This window comes from Pituophis catenifer, unplaced genomic scaffold (genome assembly GCF_029215685.1).
Source record: "Pituophis catenifer annectens isolate HBS135680 unplaced genomic scaffold, rPitCat1.0.hap2 SCAF_1, whole genome shotgun sequence".
Lineage (NCBI taxonomy): Eukaryota > Metazoa > Chordata > Lepidosauria > Squamata > Colubridae > Pituophis > Pituophis catenifer.
In genome coordinates, this window is record NW_027256881.1 from 105,308,979 (window position 1) to 105,324,942 (window position 15,964).

The 15,964-nt window shown below is 40.8% G+C and overlaps 1 protein-coding gene across 1 annotated transcript in view; it reads left to right on the plus strand.

Annotated features, from left to right (window-relative positions):
• The window catches only part of ASCC3 (activating signal cointegrator 1 complex subunit 3), a 212,384-nt gene that overhangs the window by 15,144 nt on the left and 181,276 nt on the right, over window positions 1-15,964 (plus strand). The window contains exons 5-8 of the mRNA XM_070932828.1: window positions 6,415-6,535; window positions 7,398-7,605; window positions 9,311-9,452; window positions 11,162-11,287. Of these exons, the coding sequence (XP_070788929.1) occupies window positions 6,415-6,535; window positions 7,398-7,605; window positions 9,311-9,452; window positions 11,162-11,287 (597 nt within the window). The remainder of the gene's footprint in view (window positions 1-6,414; window positions 6,536-7,397; window positions 7,606-9,310; window positions 9,453-11,161; window positions 11,288-15,964) is intronic.

Sequence of the window (15,964 nt, forward strand, 5' to 3'; positions counted from 1 at the left end):
AGTCAAGGGTTGTTTTTGACCTTTTAAAGCCCTCCATAGCATGGGGCCTGGTTATCTGCTGCTTTCTCATCACATCTGCTCATCCCATCCAGTCTGGCAAAGAAGGCATGCTGTGGGTCCTGTCTGCCAGGAGATTACATTTTGCAGGTCTCGTGAGTTGGGTCCTCTGTGCTATGGCACCCACCTTGTGGAATCTTCTCCCTCCCCCTCCCCAAAGAGAGATTAGATAAGAGGTGGCTACATTATGAGATTTGGATCCCTGGGGAAATTTTGCAGTGACTCCCTTACTATAGCTAGTATCATCAACCGTGGTGGCGCAGTGGTTAGAATGCAGTACTGCAGGCTACTTCTGCTGATTTGTCAACTGCCAGCAGTTCGGCATTTCGAGTCTCACCAGCTCAAGGTTGACTCAGCCTTCTATCCTGCCAAGGTCGGTAAAATGAGGACCCAGATTGTTGGGTGCAATATGCTGATTCTGTAAACCTGCTTAGAGAGGGCTGTAAAGCACTGTGAAGCGGTATATAAGTCTTAAGTGCTATTGTTATCCTCTTCTGTTTTGTGTGCCTTTTTATAGTTATTTTTTAATTGTGACTATGTTTTTTTTTAAATTAAGAATGATATGCCACCCAGAATCAATTTCATGTGAGATGGGCAGCTACGCAAATATGTTAAACAAATAAAGTTTGTTGAACAAATCAGTGTATGAGAGAAGCCAAGAATTAGGAAAAAGGAAATGAATTATAATTTCTTCCTGCCCTTCGTCACGAGGGAAGAATAAAGAGCTGGATTTTGAATATTCCACAGTAGTTTACAGAAGCTCATGCCAATACAGCATGGCTATAAATGGTATGTTACTTTTAAATGTGAGCCAGACCACTGCAACATGTAATCTGACATATAATATGACAGTGCCTTGATTTGGAAAATTGAATTGCTACTCTGTGGTTGAACCAAGCTGATTTGATCCCTTCATTCTGCTAGAAATGGGCCTCATGCTTTTAAGTCACTTTTAGCATTCAGATCAAAGCAGCATAGCCCCATTTCAATATTAACATGCTCTTTGAAGCTCCCAACAGCTGTAGTTCAATGCTGGATTTAAAAGTATTGATGTGCCTCATCTTACCTTTTCCATTTATATTCTTTAATTAACTTTTTCTGCAACACTACACAGTCCAGGAACTCAAACTAATTGCCTTTGGCATTGGTGGGACCATCTTATTCAATAAACCTTCGAAGTGTATTATTTTAAATTGAGAGACTACAGTAACCCTTATAAAATCCATCCCTGAAAGAAAAGGCAATCCAGTGCCCTCAAAGTATTTGGGGGGCTTTTTAAAAATCTTTTGCTGCTGGCTTCATCAGCAGAAGCTGCTGTAGGTTGAAATACAAATTATTTGGAAGGACCCAGTTTGTATAGTTGCACTTTTTTTTTTACAGCATTAACCCACAGACTGTTTTTCATTCCTCGTTTGGGTATAATTCTCAAGTGGTAGAGGTAGTCCTAGAGTTACAACAGTTCATTTAGTGACTGTTCAAAGTTACAACGGCACTGAAAAAAGTTATGATCATTTTTCACAGTTATGACCTTTCTAGCATCCCCACGATCATGTGATCAAAATTCAGATGCTTGGCAACTTACTCATATTTATGATGGCTGCAGTGTCCTGGGGTCATGTGATTGCATCTTGCGATCTTTTGACCAGCAAAGTCAATGGGGAAATGCAGATTCACTTAACAACTGAGGCAAGAAAGGACATAAAATGGGCCAAAATTCACTCAACAAATGTCTCATTTAACAACAGAAATTTGGGGCTCAATTGGGGTTGTATGTCGAGGACTATCTGTATTATGCACACTCACTTTGGATTGCAGCTATTTCTTCATATTTTCCAATAATGCTGTTTGGTGATACATTCTAAAATCTCTTATTGCGATGATTTTCATTTAGTTTTCTGTTTGCTCAATTGTTTCCATTAGCAATTCCCATGTCCTTCTCTATGTACATTATACTAAGAATCCATATAGCAGGATCCATCCATCCTGGGACACGTATATTCGCCTTCATTTGTGAGTCCATATAGCAATTAAAATTTTGAATTTGGACTTTGATGGAGGGTTGTGGTTCATTTGAGTACAGAACTAAGCTACATCCAGATTTTACTAACAGATGCAGAATTTTCTTCTGCCCATCTCTGTACTGGGAGATGAGTAACTGTTTGTCCTTTAGAAAGTGGGAATTTCAAGAGTTTATATAAGATGCTTTCCTTTCAACCTAAATGTCACTTCTGAGTGTTTTAAAAATGGGGACCTAGACAGTAAGGATTGATATTCTTTTGAACACTTTCCTGGCTTACCAATTGATTTTTTTATTTAAAAAAAACAAGCAAGCAAAAGACACCAGCATCATATATAATTCCAAAAGGTTTCAAGAAATGTGTCATACAAAAATAAATGAACCTTGTTGTTAAAGGTCTCTTAAAAGGGAAATAAAAAGCACTTCTCATCACAACTTTTCCTGTAATCTTTATCAAACACAAAATGCGTACAAAATCTAGCATGTGCTTTTGTTTACAGTAGCAGGAAAACGGGGTCTTAATTGTTGTAAACCAGATGCTTCCAAATCTTCCATACTAGTCCACCCACGTTCCCTGCTGGCACATTTGTCTCTAATGGCATCCAAGACTTTGCTTTTTCGTATTAGCTGTTGCCCTTTCCCTCTCCCTTTAGATGCATCAACATCCAAAATCTCCCAGATGCCTTCCAGCTGCTGCTTTTCTTTGCTGAAATAGGACCAAAGTTTGCTTTCAGAGCTCTTCCATTGCAGCTGCTTCTTTCCTAACATACACAGTGCTTGTAAACTGCTATGTAATCAATTGGCTTCTTTTGAAATGGGGAAGGGCTCTGACAAAGCTCTGTCTAAAACCCGATCTTGTAAAACCAATGTAATAATTACTATTACTAAATATTACTATTACTAATGAAATAAACTAATTTGATTCACATTTTTTATTACATGGTATTGGGCTTTTTTCTTTGTAAGCTACTAAGAGTGAATTTAGGCAGCCCCATAAATTTTCTTCATAAATAAATTTTGTCCAGTAATCTGATGACACTTGAGTTCTCATGCTTATTCAGGACCAATTAAATTGGAGCTGATCCATTTACTGCTACATAAACTGAAATTGGTAGCAACTCACACAGCTCAGCATAGTTGCCATTATTCATAAAACTGCAATTAACTGCAGTTTATTGTTGAGACGCATTTGGATTGGAAACAGTTTTCTTAATGCCTGTTGTATCTTTTTTGGCTTCTTTATCAATGCATGTGTTATAAAGACCTAATTATCTAAACAGGGGCACATTTTCCTTGATGGTCTCAAGCAGTTCAATGTCAAACAATGCTATAAGTACAGGATTGTTCATTTAGAAATAAACAGTGCATTTTTTAATGTATGAAATGGGCCAATTTGGATGGCCAATTTTAAGTACACAAAGGGGAAATTGCAGCCTAGAATTCTGGCCTAGGATGTTATTAAGAAATTCAGATGTATTATTTACAGCTGCTAGGTTTAAGCATCTGTCTATAGCCAAGGATAGAAACCTTGTGCTACATATCGGTGAAAACAAGCATGTGCTAGACCTTTTCTGTGGCATCTTCATCTTGTCAACAAATTTCCTCCTCCAACTGTGCCAAACATAAACTTTGTTTTGTATGATGTACTAATCAGATTCAATCGACTAATTTCCTCTAGTTATATAATAGTAATTAAGAGTCAAGATTTCCAAAATCTTAACATTTTGCCAGAAGAAATGAAAATGACTATATTTACAAAGTCACAGATCCAAAATCTTTCAAGTACAGTTTGTATTATTTTAAATTATCATTTTTTATTTTAATAATATAACTCTATGCCTGTTGGGAAATAGAATTAAAAATCCCCTTACTTTCCAAGCTGTTTTGCCAAGTGGTGTTTTGCCAGATTCTTCATGTAAAAATAAAAACTGATTTAGATCCTTTATATCCCATCCTATATTCTTATGGAAAATAAACTTCATAAGAGCAAAAGTAAGCAATGTATGACCTTCCAAATGTCCACAGAATAAAGATGCTGTAAGGACCACCAGTTGCTTACCTAGTTTTAATCCAGTTTTCCCCTAATTAATGCTGGAAGTTTTTCCTAACTAACATTTCTATTGGTACAGTCCTCAACTTACAGTTATTTGTTTAGTGACCGATTGAAGTTACAACAGCATAAAAAAAAGTGACTTTTGACCATTTTTCACACTTAAGACCATTATGACAGCCCCATGGTCATGTGATTACTATTTGGACACTTGGCAAGTGGCATGTATTTATGACATGCCACCTGCCAATTATATGGAGTCATGTAATCACCTTTTGCGACCTTCTGACAAGTGAAGTCAATGGGGAAGCCAGATTCACTTAACAACTAATTAACTCATTGTTACTAACTTAACTGCAGTGATTTCATCTAACAACTGTGTCAACAAAGGTCAAAACTCAGTCAAACCTGGGGCAAAAGTCACTTAACTGTCTAGTTTAGCAATGGAAAAGTTGGGCTCAATTGTGGCCATATGTTGAGATCTACCTGAATACAAGAAGTGTAATAATAATATATTGTATCTTGTAATAATATATATTACAAGAAGTGTAATATAAGTTTTTTTGTAATTATACCATGATTTTGTGATATTGTGATATTCATGGTATTCACTAATCAATATAGTGTCAAGATACAGATATAACTACTAGCAATAGTGTGAAAATTGCCTATTGGACTATTCAAGATATTAGTATGACTTATTGGAGTTAAGTCATGACTTAACACATGGTTGATGTTGATGGTTTTCTGACACTTGAAAGAACATTTTGATGGCTTTATATGGAAGAAATGCAAATGAGAATTGGGAGAATTATACGAACTTTTTAGTATTTCATTGTGATTTTTTTTTCACGTATACAGAATGTATCAGGTTTGGAAAAATTTATAGATTTGCATACATAAATAGTAACATTTTCCTTTCTTGTGATTACACGTGAATACATTCTTAGCAATGCTATTTAAATATTGTTTTAAATATCACACAAGGACAATTTATGCTTCCTCAGACCAAAAAACCCCAAAAGCCCCCCCCCCCCTTTTCTTTTTCTCTTTTAATAATTTTTAAAACATGCAACTACACAAATGGCTTTTCCTAGGAATGCAAAATAAGAGGCTCATTGACATTGGATATTAAGTTTTATCTTGAGTAAAAGCAGATTTCAGCAACTAATTTATATAATACTGTAATGTAATTTCATAAGCGGTTTTTAAAGATTATTAACATACTTTTTTAAACTTACAAAAAAATGGAGTAGTTGATTTTGCTGCTGTTTAGAAATTATAAAGTTATGATATTTGACATTATAGATCTAGTGTTGTGGAAGATGTGGTTGTTTCATTAAGTAGCATGATGGTATTTTGTATAATGGATTTAAATGATGGATTGTGAAGAAAATATCTACAAAAAACCTGTGTTCTATTTTGAATACTGTATAAAATTACTTGGAGTTTTCAGGGGGATGTTAAGGATCCCTTTAGGCAAGCTTGTCTCCTGATGATTTTATGAATACATTTGTGGAGTTTTTGGGGCAACATATGGCATTACTTTTTGGTGTGTTTTCCAACTTCTTAGACTAGTCTAGTCATCTAGATACCAGTTTGGTTTAGCTTTTTGAAAAAAATGTAGTTTACTCAACTTGCTAAGTGGGACTTTATAAGGTGACCAATCGTACCTCCTTCACTCAGGACTAGATATTTTCCAACAAAACTAAGTTTCTTTTTTAATGCACTAATATACAGAGAAGATTTGTAATTTCCTATAAGTTAATTAATTTTCTGCTGTTCAGCAAGTATGACTGATAGTATGATAATTTAGTTTTTTTAAAATAATAGCTTGATTCATTTGAATTCATCTCCCAGTGTTCGTAAGAACTGGTGTAAATTTGGACTTCCATGCGTGGATCATGTTTTGAATTTTTGACAGTGTTGATAGCAGTATCTTTCTGTGTAGTGTATTCATGCTGCTTGATGCTGAAATGAATCTATATATAAGAAATATAATATAAGAAAATATATAAGAAATATAAGAAAATGGGCTCTCTTAATCAGCTCTTGATCCTTTGTAGGTCATCCCCTAATGTCACTAGTAAAATCTTATAGTACCTTCATGTGCATAGATTCCATGTATAATGGCAAATAGAAAAAACACTGTACATTTTTCAATTGTTGAACATGGTAGCTTCAAATTGTGAATATGCAGACTTTTGTGAATAGATAGGATCAATGAAAATGATAAAATCATATATATTTTATTTCTCCCCACCTCCACCCCCCACCCCCAAATGTTCAGTTGTTTGAATTACTAGGACCTGAAGGATTTGAATTAATAGAAAAGCTCCTGCAGAACAGAATTGCCATTGTGGAAAGATCTTTCTCTGGGCCAAATGATTACAGACTACAATCTTTACAAGGTAAGTATCAAGTTTACAAAGTTGCATAGTTCAAATCTTTCTGTAAGAAAAATAAATTATTTTATAAATTATAGTGAGACTGATAAAAACAAAAATTTTAAATGCATGGTTTATTTAATCCGTAAAGAGTTTAAAAATCACATCTTTTTGAGATGTATTTTTTTTTAAAAAAAATAGGTGAACATGATTGTCAATAGTTTGATAGATAGATAGATAGTTTGATTGCATTTTTCGTTGGGAGATGATCCATCAGAATGCTCCAAATATTCAGAGTCTATGATAAAGGAATTTGCCTTCTAGTGTTCCAGAATAATCAGGTTTAAAATACATCACTGTGATATCTCAGTCTGTGTAAAAAAAAAAAAAAATCACATTTGTGGGATGGGTAGCTATATAAATTTGATAAATAAATAATAAAGGGTTGTACTATTGAATATTAGATAACCGATACAAACATCTTCCAGACTAGCAAGCCCTTATACCCAAATTGAATTAAGCATTTAATAGGCCAAATCGAAGCTAGCTCTATTGACATCTGCAAGAATACTGGAGGAGGAATGAACTTGCAGTGCATTAATTTAAGGACTTTAATTTTGTTGAGTATTTTATAGAAAGAAGCTTTGTTCTATATATGCTTCCTTTTTCAGGGTTAGATTATATTCTGATGATGGGATCTTCTTGAATCTATTCTATTTTGTACAAGGATATCTGAAATACAACTGATACATGATTTTTTTTTCCAAGATTTTAGTCAACTTTAAATACTTCATAAAGTTACTTTTAAGCTTTCATAGTGTTGCTCAGAACCAAGAGTGCAGAGAACAGGAATCTATAAATAACTGAGTGTGTTTCCGTGTTACAGAACAGTGCAGAAAATTTACAGGAGAAAATTCTAAGCCAAATTATGGCTGCCAAGTCACCATTCAGTCTGAACAAGAGAAGCAGCTAATGAAATTATATCGCCGTGAAGAAAAACGAAATGCCAGGCGAGAAAAACGAACGGGGGATGAAGGAGAAATTCTTGTTGATGCAGGAATCTCTTTCGACCCGAAAGAGTTACGGATGCAAAGGTAAGACGTTTCAGTGTAACGCTGTCCTTGATATTTGCCAAGCATTTACTTGGCTCTATTGATGAGAAAGTTTCAATTATAAATCGAATTTTAATTAAAGTAAAGGTAGTCCTCGACTTACAACCACAATTGAGCCCAAAATTTCTGTTGCTAAGCGAGACATTAATGTATGGGTGAACCTTGTCAATGCCAAATTGGAAGGGGTTCACAAACATTACTGACCTTTGAAAAAGCTATATGGAGGTAGCAAAACTCTATTTCTGGTTAAGGAAGGAGATATTCTGAAAGGCATGAATGGATGGCTGATTTGAATAATTGCTTGTTAACCCTTTTTTAAAATTAATATTTTGCTCTGCATTCTCCACTCAGAAGATCCATCACACACACACACACACACACACACACACACACACACACACACACCAGCACCCTCCTTGCACTTGTATGCACACATGCGAACACCAGCATCCACCTTCCCCAGCCTCCCTGTGCTTTTTATAGGCATTGATCCATTATAAACCTAACCCAGCCTTCCTGTGTTTAGACACAGGCAGACACTCGCTCATGCCCTCCTTCACTGGGTTTTTCTGCACTGCCACCCACCCATATACCAGTGGTGGGTTTCAAAATTTTTTACTACCGGTTCTGTGGGCGTGGCTTGGTGGGCGTGGCATGGCTTGGTGGGCTGGCGGGGAAGGATACTGTAAAATCTCCATTTCCTTCCGATCAGCTGGGACTCGGGAGGCAGAGAATAGATGGGGGCAGGACCAGTCAGAATTTTTACTACCGGTTCTCCAAACTACTCAAAATTTCTGCTACCGGTTCTCCAGAACTGGTCAGAATCTGCTGAAACCCACCTCTGTCACATACCCACTAGCACCCTCTTTCCATGGCCACCCTGTGATCGCACTTACCCAATGCCCTCTTTCCTTGGCCTGCCTGCATATTCATGCACCTCTGTCCCCCTCTTTTCTCAGGCCACCCTGCCCTTGCAAACACACGCAACCTGCACCCTCTTTGTATGGCCTCCCTGGGATCACATGCACCACACCTCCTCCTCCTTTAGTTTACCTGCACTCGTATACACATGTGCCCTGCACCCTCTTTCTTTGGCCTCCTTGGACTTGCACAGAGGCATCCCAGACTCTCATTCCCTGACTTTTCTGATCTCGGACACCAAGTTCCCCTTTCCTAACTTGTGCATGACCTTTGAAGGGCCTCCACCCTATGGCACCTCGGCATTTCTTACCTGGTACCTTTTTCACATTCCACTTAATGACCTGCATATCTTGGGATTGCTCGGCTTGTGATCATTAAGCAATGTGGTTACATAACATCATGTTTTCCAAGCACATCACTTAGCGTCAAGAATCCCAGTCCTATTTGCAATCATAACTTGAGTAGTACTTGTATATCTATGCATAATTATATAGCTTTCATTTGACTGAAGGTGACAGGTGAGAATTGTTCCCTGTTTCTGCTTCCCTAAAAGGGGCCATCATGGATGATGTTAATGTGTGCAGACTTCTTTGCTCAAAGAGCGTTTGAAATGTAACACCACTCTGATGTCCGTTATGAAGCTCTCTAACCCTAATGTTGAATTTGATTAGAATTTGTAACAATTTCCATGGTGTCACTGCATTCTGTGTTGAGTTCCTATGTGCTGCAGTTTTGATTGTCACTGGTTTTCCTTTTGTGATAACAGAGAACAAGCGCTTTTGAACGCTCGCACGATGCCAGTTTTAGGCAGACAGCGAGACATGGAATTTGACAAAATTCATTATCCGCATGTTTATGACTCACAAGCCGAAGCTAGGAAAACATCAGCTTTTATTGGCGGATCAAAGGTATGCCTTTAAAGTTTCCTTCTGAGTAATGACTTTAAGTGAACTTCCTTAGAATAGTTTAAGATGGTATTTGAAGAGATAATTTTTGTTCCTACTGTTTATCCCCCGCCCCTTGAGAGGTGCCTGCATATTTTCTTATGTTGAGAAATGTCAATCACTTAGCCCTAAAGAAATCTTAAAGAATTCATTCCCATTAGTTCCATGAAATGGTTTGGGGGCTTGGGTGACTTTTGCTATATTCAGCTGTTTTTTCCTTGAAATATTGAAATCCTTTTATTGGCAAGAACATATATTAGTGGACCACCCAAGGGGTGAAAGATGTTACTTCAAGTTATAAATTAGATCTGCTCTTGAAGAGAACTGTATTGTTCCTAATGGCTCTCGAGTTACAGAATGTTAGGTATTCTCAGCTGGAACAATGGAAAAATGAATGTATTCATTTGTTACAAATCTCTGGGCCATAGATTTAGAATTTCGCATTGTATATTAATTTGGAATCTAAAGAAGTCATAACCAGATGGTAAAGCAAGCCAGAATTCCTGATTATTTCATTTTCATTAGAACACAGGGAACATATTCAAACTGTCCTACATTTACCACATTTTTCTTTTTCTTTCTTCTGCGTCATTCTTATTTGCTTTCACATTTGCTTTAATCATGCTGTAATATCTATCAGTGTTATAATGCTGATTATAATTAGTTGAATTCAGTTTTGAAGCCAGTTTGCAAACTTAGTTTTACTCATTGGTGCAGATGTTTCTATATTATGAAGTAATACGAACGACAAAAAAAAAAAATTCAATAAAAGGAGAGAGACAAGAAAATAGAGAGACCCATTTTATCCAAAAGCTTTGTAGAAGTATTCCTACACTTTGCCAGTCCTTTGTATTTAAATAAGATTGCAGCCATCTAGTTCAAATTATTGATTGACCAACTGAAAGATGCCCTCTCTGACCAAGTAATTTTGCTATTGAAGTAAACAGCAAAAAGCATGCAGCCTTATTCTTACCAAAATGTATTTCATTGGATAACCTAATACTGTACAGATTTCTGCAGCTAGTGTTCCTCCAGATGCGTTAGGACTGTTAAATCTTGAAATTCCCTGCTGTCATGCCCTTTCTGGGGGTTACAGTCTCTATCTTACATAGAGGACAGCTAGTCTTAAAAGATAATCTACAATAATATGTTAAAATTGTGTGCAATAAAAAAGGAACCATATGTTTTTTTCTCCCCCTGCAAACAAGCTCATTATTTTCTTGGCTACTTGCCATGAATTTTCCCACTCCTGAACAGATAGTGGAAAGACCATCTTAAATAGTCACATTTGCAAGCAGAAACTTGGCTCTTGTTTCAGTGGAAGATATAATGACATGTATTCAGATTATTGTATTCCAAAACAATTTTCTGATTTCTCTTTTTTAAAAAAATAATAATAATTTTTACAGTCACTGTAGAATTGGAAACATATCTAACACACCAGAAATATTAAGTAGAGTGAATTAACTTTAATAGAATTCCAGAGATTTGCTTTATCCATTTTTAGAAACCTTTGCTTGTTTTATAGTATGTTTAAACTGATACTTAGTTTGCTAACTGTTTAGTTAGCTGTAGTTTGACACTGCTAACTGAGAAAAAATTGTTCTGTGTCCAATTCATTACTTTAAACTGTTTTTCTTTCCCCTTCCCTTTCTTCTTTTTAATTTTTATAGATGCTTTTGCCAGAAGCTATTGAGAGAGAAAATAATAAAATGTATGAAGAAGTAAAAATACCTCACAGTGAACCAATGCCAATGGGTTTAGTGGAAAAGCCAGTTTATATAAAGGATTTAGATGAGGTAAGGAGAAATTCTGTTCTGAGGCATTTGTAGAAACTTCAGCCTTTTATTGTTCTACAATAAATATATTAGAACAGTATTATGGAGATAAAGTAAAATTACTGTTGTTATTATTCTTATTCAAATTATTTGAATAAGGAATGATTATATTTCTTTAGTAATATATACATTTTTCTAATTTAAAGATTTTTTTAAAATCATAAATATTATACATTGCTTAGAAATAAGATATGTTGTAGATATATCATATCCAAGATGGAAAATATAGGATGAAAATAAACAATGGTTTATTTGTAAATGATTAGTAAGCCAAAAGTGACAACACTGAGACACTAATTTCCTATATGTACAGGTAGCCCTCAACCTACGACCACAATTGACCCTGAAATTTAGGTTGTTAAGTGAGAAATTTGTTAAGTGAGTTTCCCCCCCATTTTACGACGTTTCTTGCCACATTTGTTAAGTGAATCATTGCAGTTGTTAAATTATTAACATGGTTGTTAAATGAACCCATTGCCTTTGCTTGTCGGAAGTTTGCAAAAGGCGATTGCATGACTCCTGGACATTGCAACTGTCATAAATGCGAATCAGTTGTCAAGCATCCAAATATAAATCACGTGACCATGGGGATGCTACAACAGTTGTGTAAAAAATGGTCATAAGTCACTTTTTTCAAGGACGTTGTAACTTTGAACAGTCACTTAATGAACTGTTGTAAGTCGAGGGCTACCTGTAGTTCTGAATTTTATTCTCTGTACTGCTTATCATACTGCTATTACACTAGGCAAGAGTATATGTAAATTCCCTTTTGTGCCTGGGAGTGGGGTTGAAGAGGTCATATGTGATCTTTTCAGTGTTGGAAATAACACTGAGATTTGTTCCTTTTTTGCCAAAGACCTTGACCTGTCCTGTATTCTTAGAAACAGGTAGTTTCATTTTGATGATCGTTCATTCGGTGTGTGAAATTACGATGGTGCTAAATAAGTGGTAGTTATGAGCAGCCTTTGAAGTTCCATCTGTCCCAGTATCATTGTGGTCAAATAACAGAATAACAGAGTTGGGAGGGACCTTAGTCCAACCCCCTGCCCAAGCAGGAAACCCTGTACCGTTTCAGACAAAGTGATCACAGTCTGGGAGCTTGGCAATTGACTCACATTTGCGACAATTGCAGCATCTTGTGGACACATGATCACCATTTGCAGCCAGTTTTCCTGTGCGCTGCTCCCACTATCCATGCATGGGTTAATACTTCAGTATTTGGCAACAACTGAGTGAAAGAAACAGAAGGCTCTTCCCCTTTCCGGCCCCCTAGCCACGCCTCTGTTCCCATGATCCCCCAGTCTTCACTCAGTTGCTGGCAACTACTGCAGTGTTTTGTTGGAGCTCCACAGGTTTTAAGAAAAGGTATAGTGTTTCTGTGGGATTTGCTCCTTCCTTTCTATAAATTCTCTCTTATAGTCTTGGCTCTTCTCTCTTCTAAGCGTTTAGGCATTTTTTTGTGTTTATTTTGAATAGTTGCTTTTCGCGCCCCTTTTTTTGCCTGGCGCTTCGGCGCGAGGCTTTTTCAACCAGCTGGTGGGGGGGAGCGGAGCATCGCAGCCGATTCAACTGCCGGCGGGCTCCTTGATTGATCGGAAGCTTCCCCCCAAGTGCGGGTGGCCGCTAGTAATTAGCGCACCTCCAGCTGGCCGGCGGGCTCGGATTCCCTCGCCCTCGATCGAGGCAAGCCCGGAGCGCGAGAAGAGGACAGCGGACGGCTTCGCGCTCATCAGCTGGGCGGCGGGTTCGGAAACACCGGCCGCCCACGCAAACCGCTTGCCGCCAAACCATCTGCCGGGCGCTAGCGCAAAGGGGAGAGAGCGCCAGACGCTGAAGCAGCCTTCCTCTGCAAGGGGAATCGCGCGGCACCTGGTCGGACCCTCGGGCCGCCAGTGTAAGACCGTCGCCAGAGTCGGGCACAGCAGAGCCACGTGCCAGCGCCATATTGGTGGACCTGCGGGCCGCCATCTTGGACAGACTCTCCAGCCGGCATCCTCAGTGATCTGCAAGCCGGCGGCAGACCCCCCCCCCCACGCCTGAAAGGGGCCGAGCATCTTCCTCCTCTACCATCTGAGGAGAAGATTTTGCACCTTTGGACTCTCGTGAAGAGAGTTGTCTGCAGTTGGCGCAGGGCAAGATTAGGGGGTCTGCCCAGCGGTCTCAAGCCTCAGCCATGCCTCACTCCCCCCCATCCTCAGACATGGAATTGGAGCTTAGCCCCCCCCACAAGAGCAGTAAAGGGGGAAAGAAGAAATCAAAGAAGAGGCATACGAGCGCCACCAGCAGAGCTGCTTCTGAAGGAGCCTTGCCCTTTCAGGACAGGGATGCATTAAGGAGGCACAACGCGCTCGAGAGACAGTGGGAGAGGGCTCAGAGGGCACTGGCAGAGACACCATCCAGGGAGCCCACATCCTTGGAGCAAGTGCGTGCGCCCCCCAGAGCCGCGGAGTTGGGGATCTCAACTGTATCCGACATTGCAGTAACCCCAAGAACTCCAGAGGTTCTCAGGTCTGGTCACAGCACACCCCGCCTGGAGACAGGCAGAGGGCTCGCAGCGGAAACCTCACCAACTCTCCTTCCTGCAGAGATGGGCCCATCGCCAAGAGCTGAGCCGCAGCCCCAAGGGGGGGCCGGAATGGCTTCCCCATTGGATTTCCAGGCCATGTTTTCGGCCGCACTCTCATCTTTCTTCAGCGCAACCTTGCAGCAGTCGGCTCAGGCTCCAGTCCAAGCCACTCCAAGCCAGTCGCGACGTCACCAGCCCCAACCCCAGCCTCTCTCTAGACGAGGTCAGGAGTCCTCCTCAGAGGAGTCAGACCAGGCAGAGGAAGGGCCTGAGGAGATGGAACTATCAGAGGATGAGGGCCTAGCGCCTGACACACCAGCATTTACAGGCCTCTTCCGCCCGGCCCTATTCAAGTCCTTGCTCCACAAGGCACATCTCACAACCAATCTTGGAGTGCCAGGGGATGTCACTCCCGCCACCCCTCCAACAGCGGGCCCTCATGACGCGCTTTTCAATTCATCAAAGCCGCAGAAGGACTATATCCCATGCCCTCAGCTGTTTACGGAGGTCATTCAGAATCCCTGGGGACAACCAGCCTCCCTGGCCACACCCAGCAACCTGGACAAAAAGCTCTACTGCGCAGCCCCAGAGTTAGAGGACCTCCTAACGCTCCCTACAGTCGACCAACCTGTGGCAGCATTGTCCTCTGGTTCCCTGATTTCCACCGATCCTCTGGACTCTCTCAAGGCAGAGGAGAAGAGGATGGAGGGGGCCTTCCGGAAGGCACATCAGGCGGCGGGCTGGGCAATCAGAGCCGCCACGGCAACTTCCTTTTTCAACCGAGCGTCGCTTATTTGGCTCCGGCACCTGCAGGACAGACTTCCTCCTGAGGACACCAGGCTCCAGCAGGATATAAACAAAATAATAGCCGCCACTGAATACTCAGCTGACAGCTCACTAAACGCAGCCAAATTTGCTTCAAGGACTCTAGCTTCAACTCTTTCGGCTAGAAGACTCTTCTGGCTCCGGCCCTGGAAGGCCGATTTCAAAGCAAAATGGAAATTGGCGGCCGCACCCTACAAAGCCCCAGAGCTCTTTGGCGCCGCGCTGGAGCCGTTGCTAGTGGAGGGGAAGGATAAGAGAAAGATCCTCCCATCGACTTACCGCCGCCAGGAACGCCGGTACTCTCCTTACCCACTACAACAGCCCTTTCGTACCAGCGCGGGACCCAGGGGGTCCTCTGCTCATCGTCCCCACTATCAGGGAGGAGATAGGTTCCAGGACCGGCAGCAGTTCCGAGACCGAGGGCGAAACCAGCAGCCGAGGCGCAACTTCCGTGGTGCTGGGTCAAAGCCAGCCAAACGAGGGAAATGACTCCAGATTCACAGGCCCCATAGGGGGAAGGCTCATTCATTTCCACCAGCAATGGGCCAAATCAACCTCGGACTCCTGGGTAAGGCGTACGACTGGTTCGGGACTTTCTATCGAATTCTCCGGTCAGCCGCCCCATCGCTTTGTCTGCTGTCCAATGCCTCGCTCTGCAGAACAGCGGAACTTAATGTCACAGGAGATAGAACACCTCCTGGAAGTCAATGCCATCGAAGCAGTGCCGCACGCCCAGAGGGGTTCCGGGTTCTATTCAACCCTCTTCCTAGTTCCCAAGAACTCAGGGGGCTGGAGGGGCATACTAAACTTAAAGCGGCTAAACCTGTCGGTTCAATACCACAGGTTCAAAATGCACTCCCTAAAGTCCATCCTAGCGGGGGTGAGACGGGGCGACTTGCTCCAATCGGTCGACCTTCGGGAGGCCTATCTTCACGTGCCCATTCACCCGGGGCACAGGCAGTTCCTGAGATTCGAGTTCGCGGGAACACATTACCAGTACCGGGCGATGCCATTCGGACTTTCGTCAGCCCCCTGCACCTTTACCAAACTGGTGGCGGTGGTAGCGGCCAGGCTTCGAACCATCCCGATCCGCCTGCTCTGCTACCTGGACGACATTCTGATCCTGTCCTCCACCCGAGATCAGGCCACCGAAGACATGAGGAGAGTTCTGCAGGTCTTCCAGGATCACGGCTTCACCATAAACTTCGAAAAGAGCCATCTGCAGCCCACCACCAGACTACTTCATC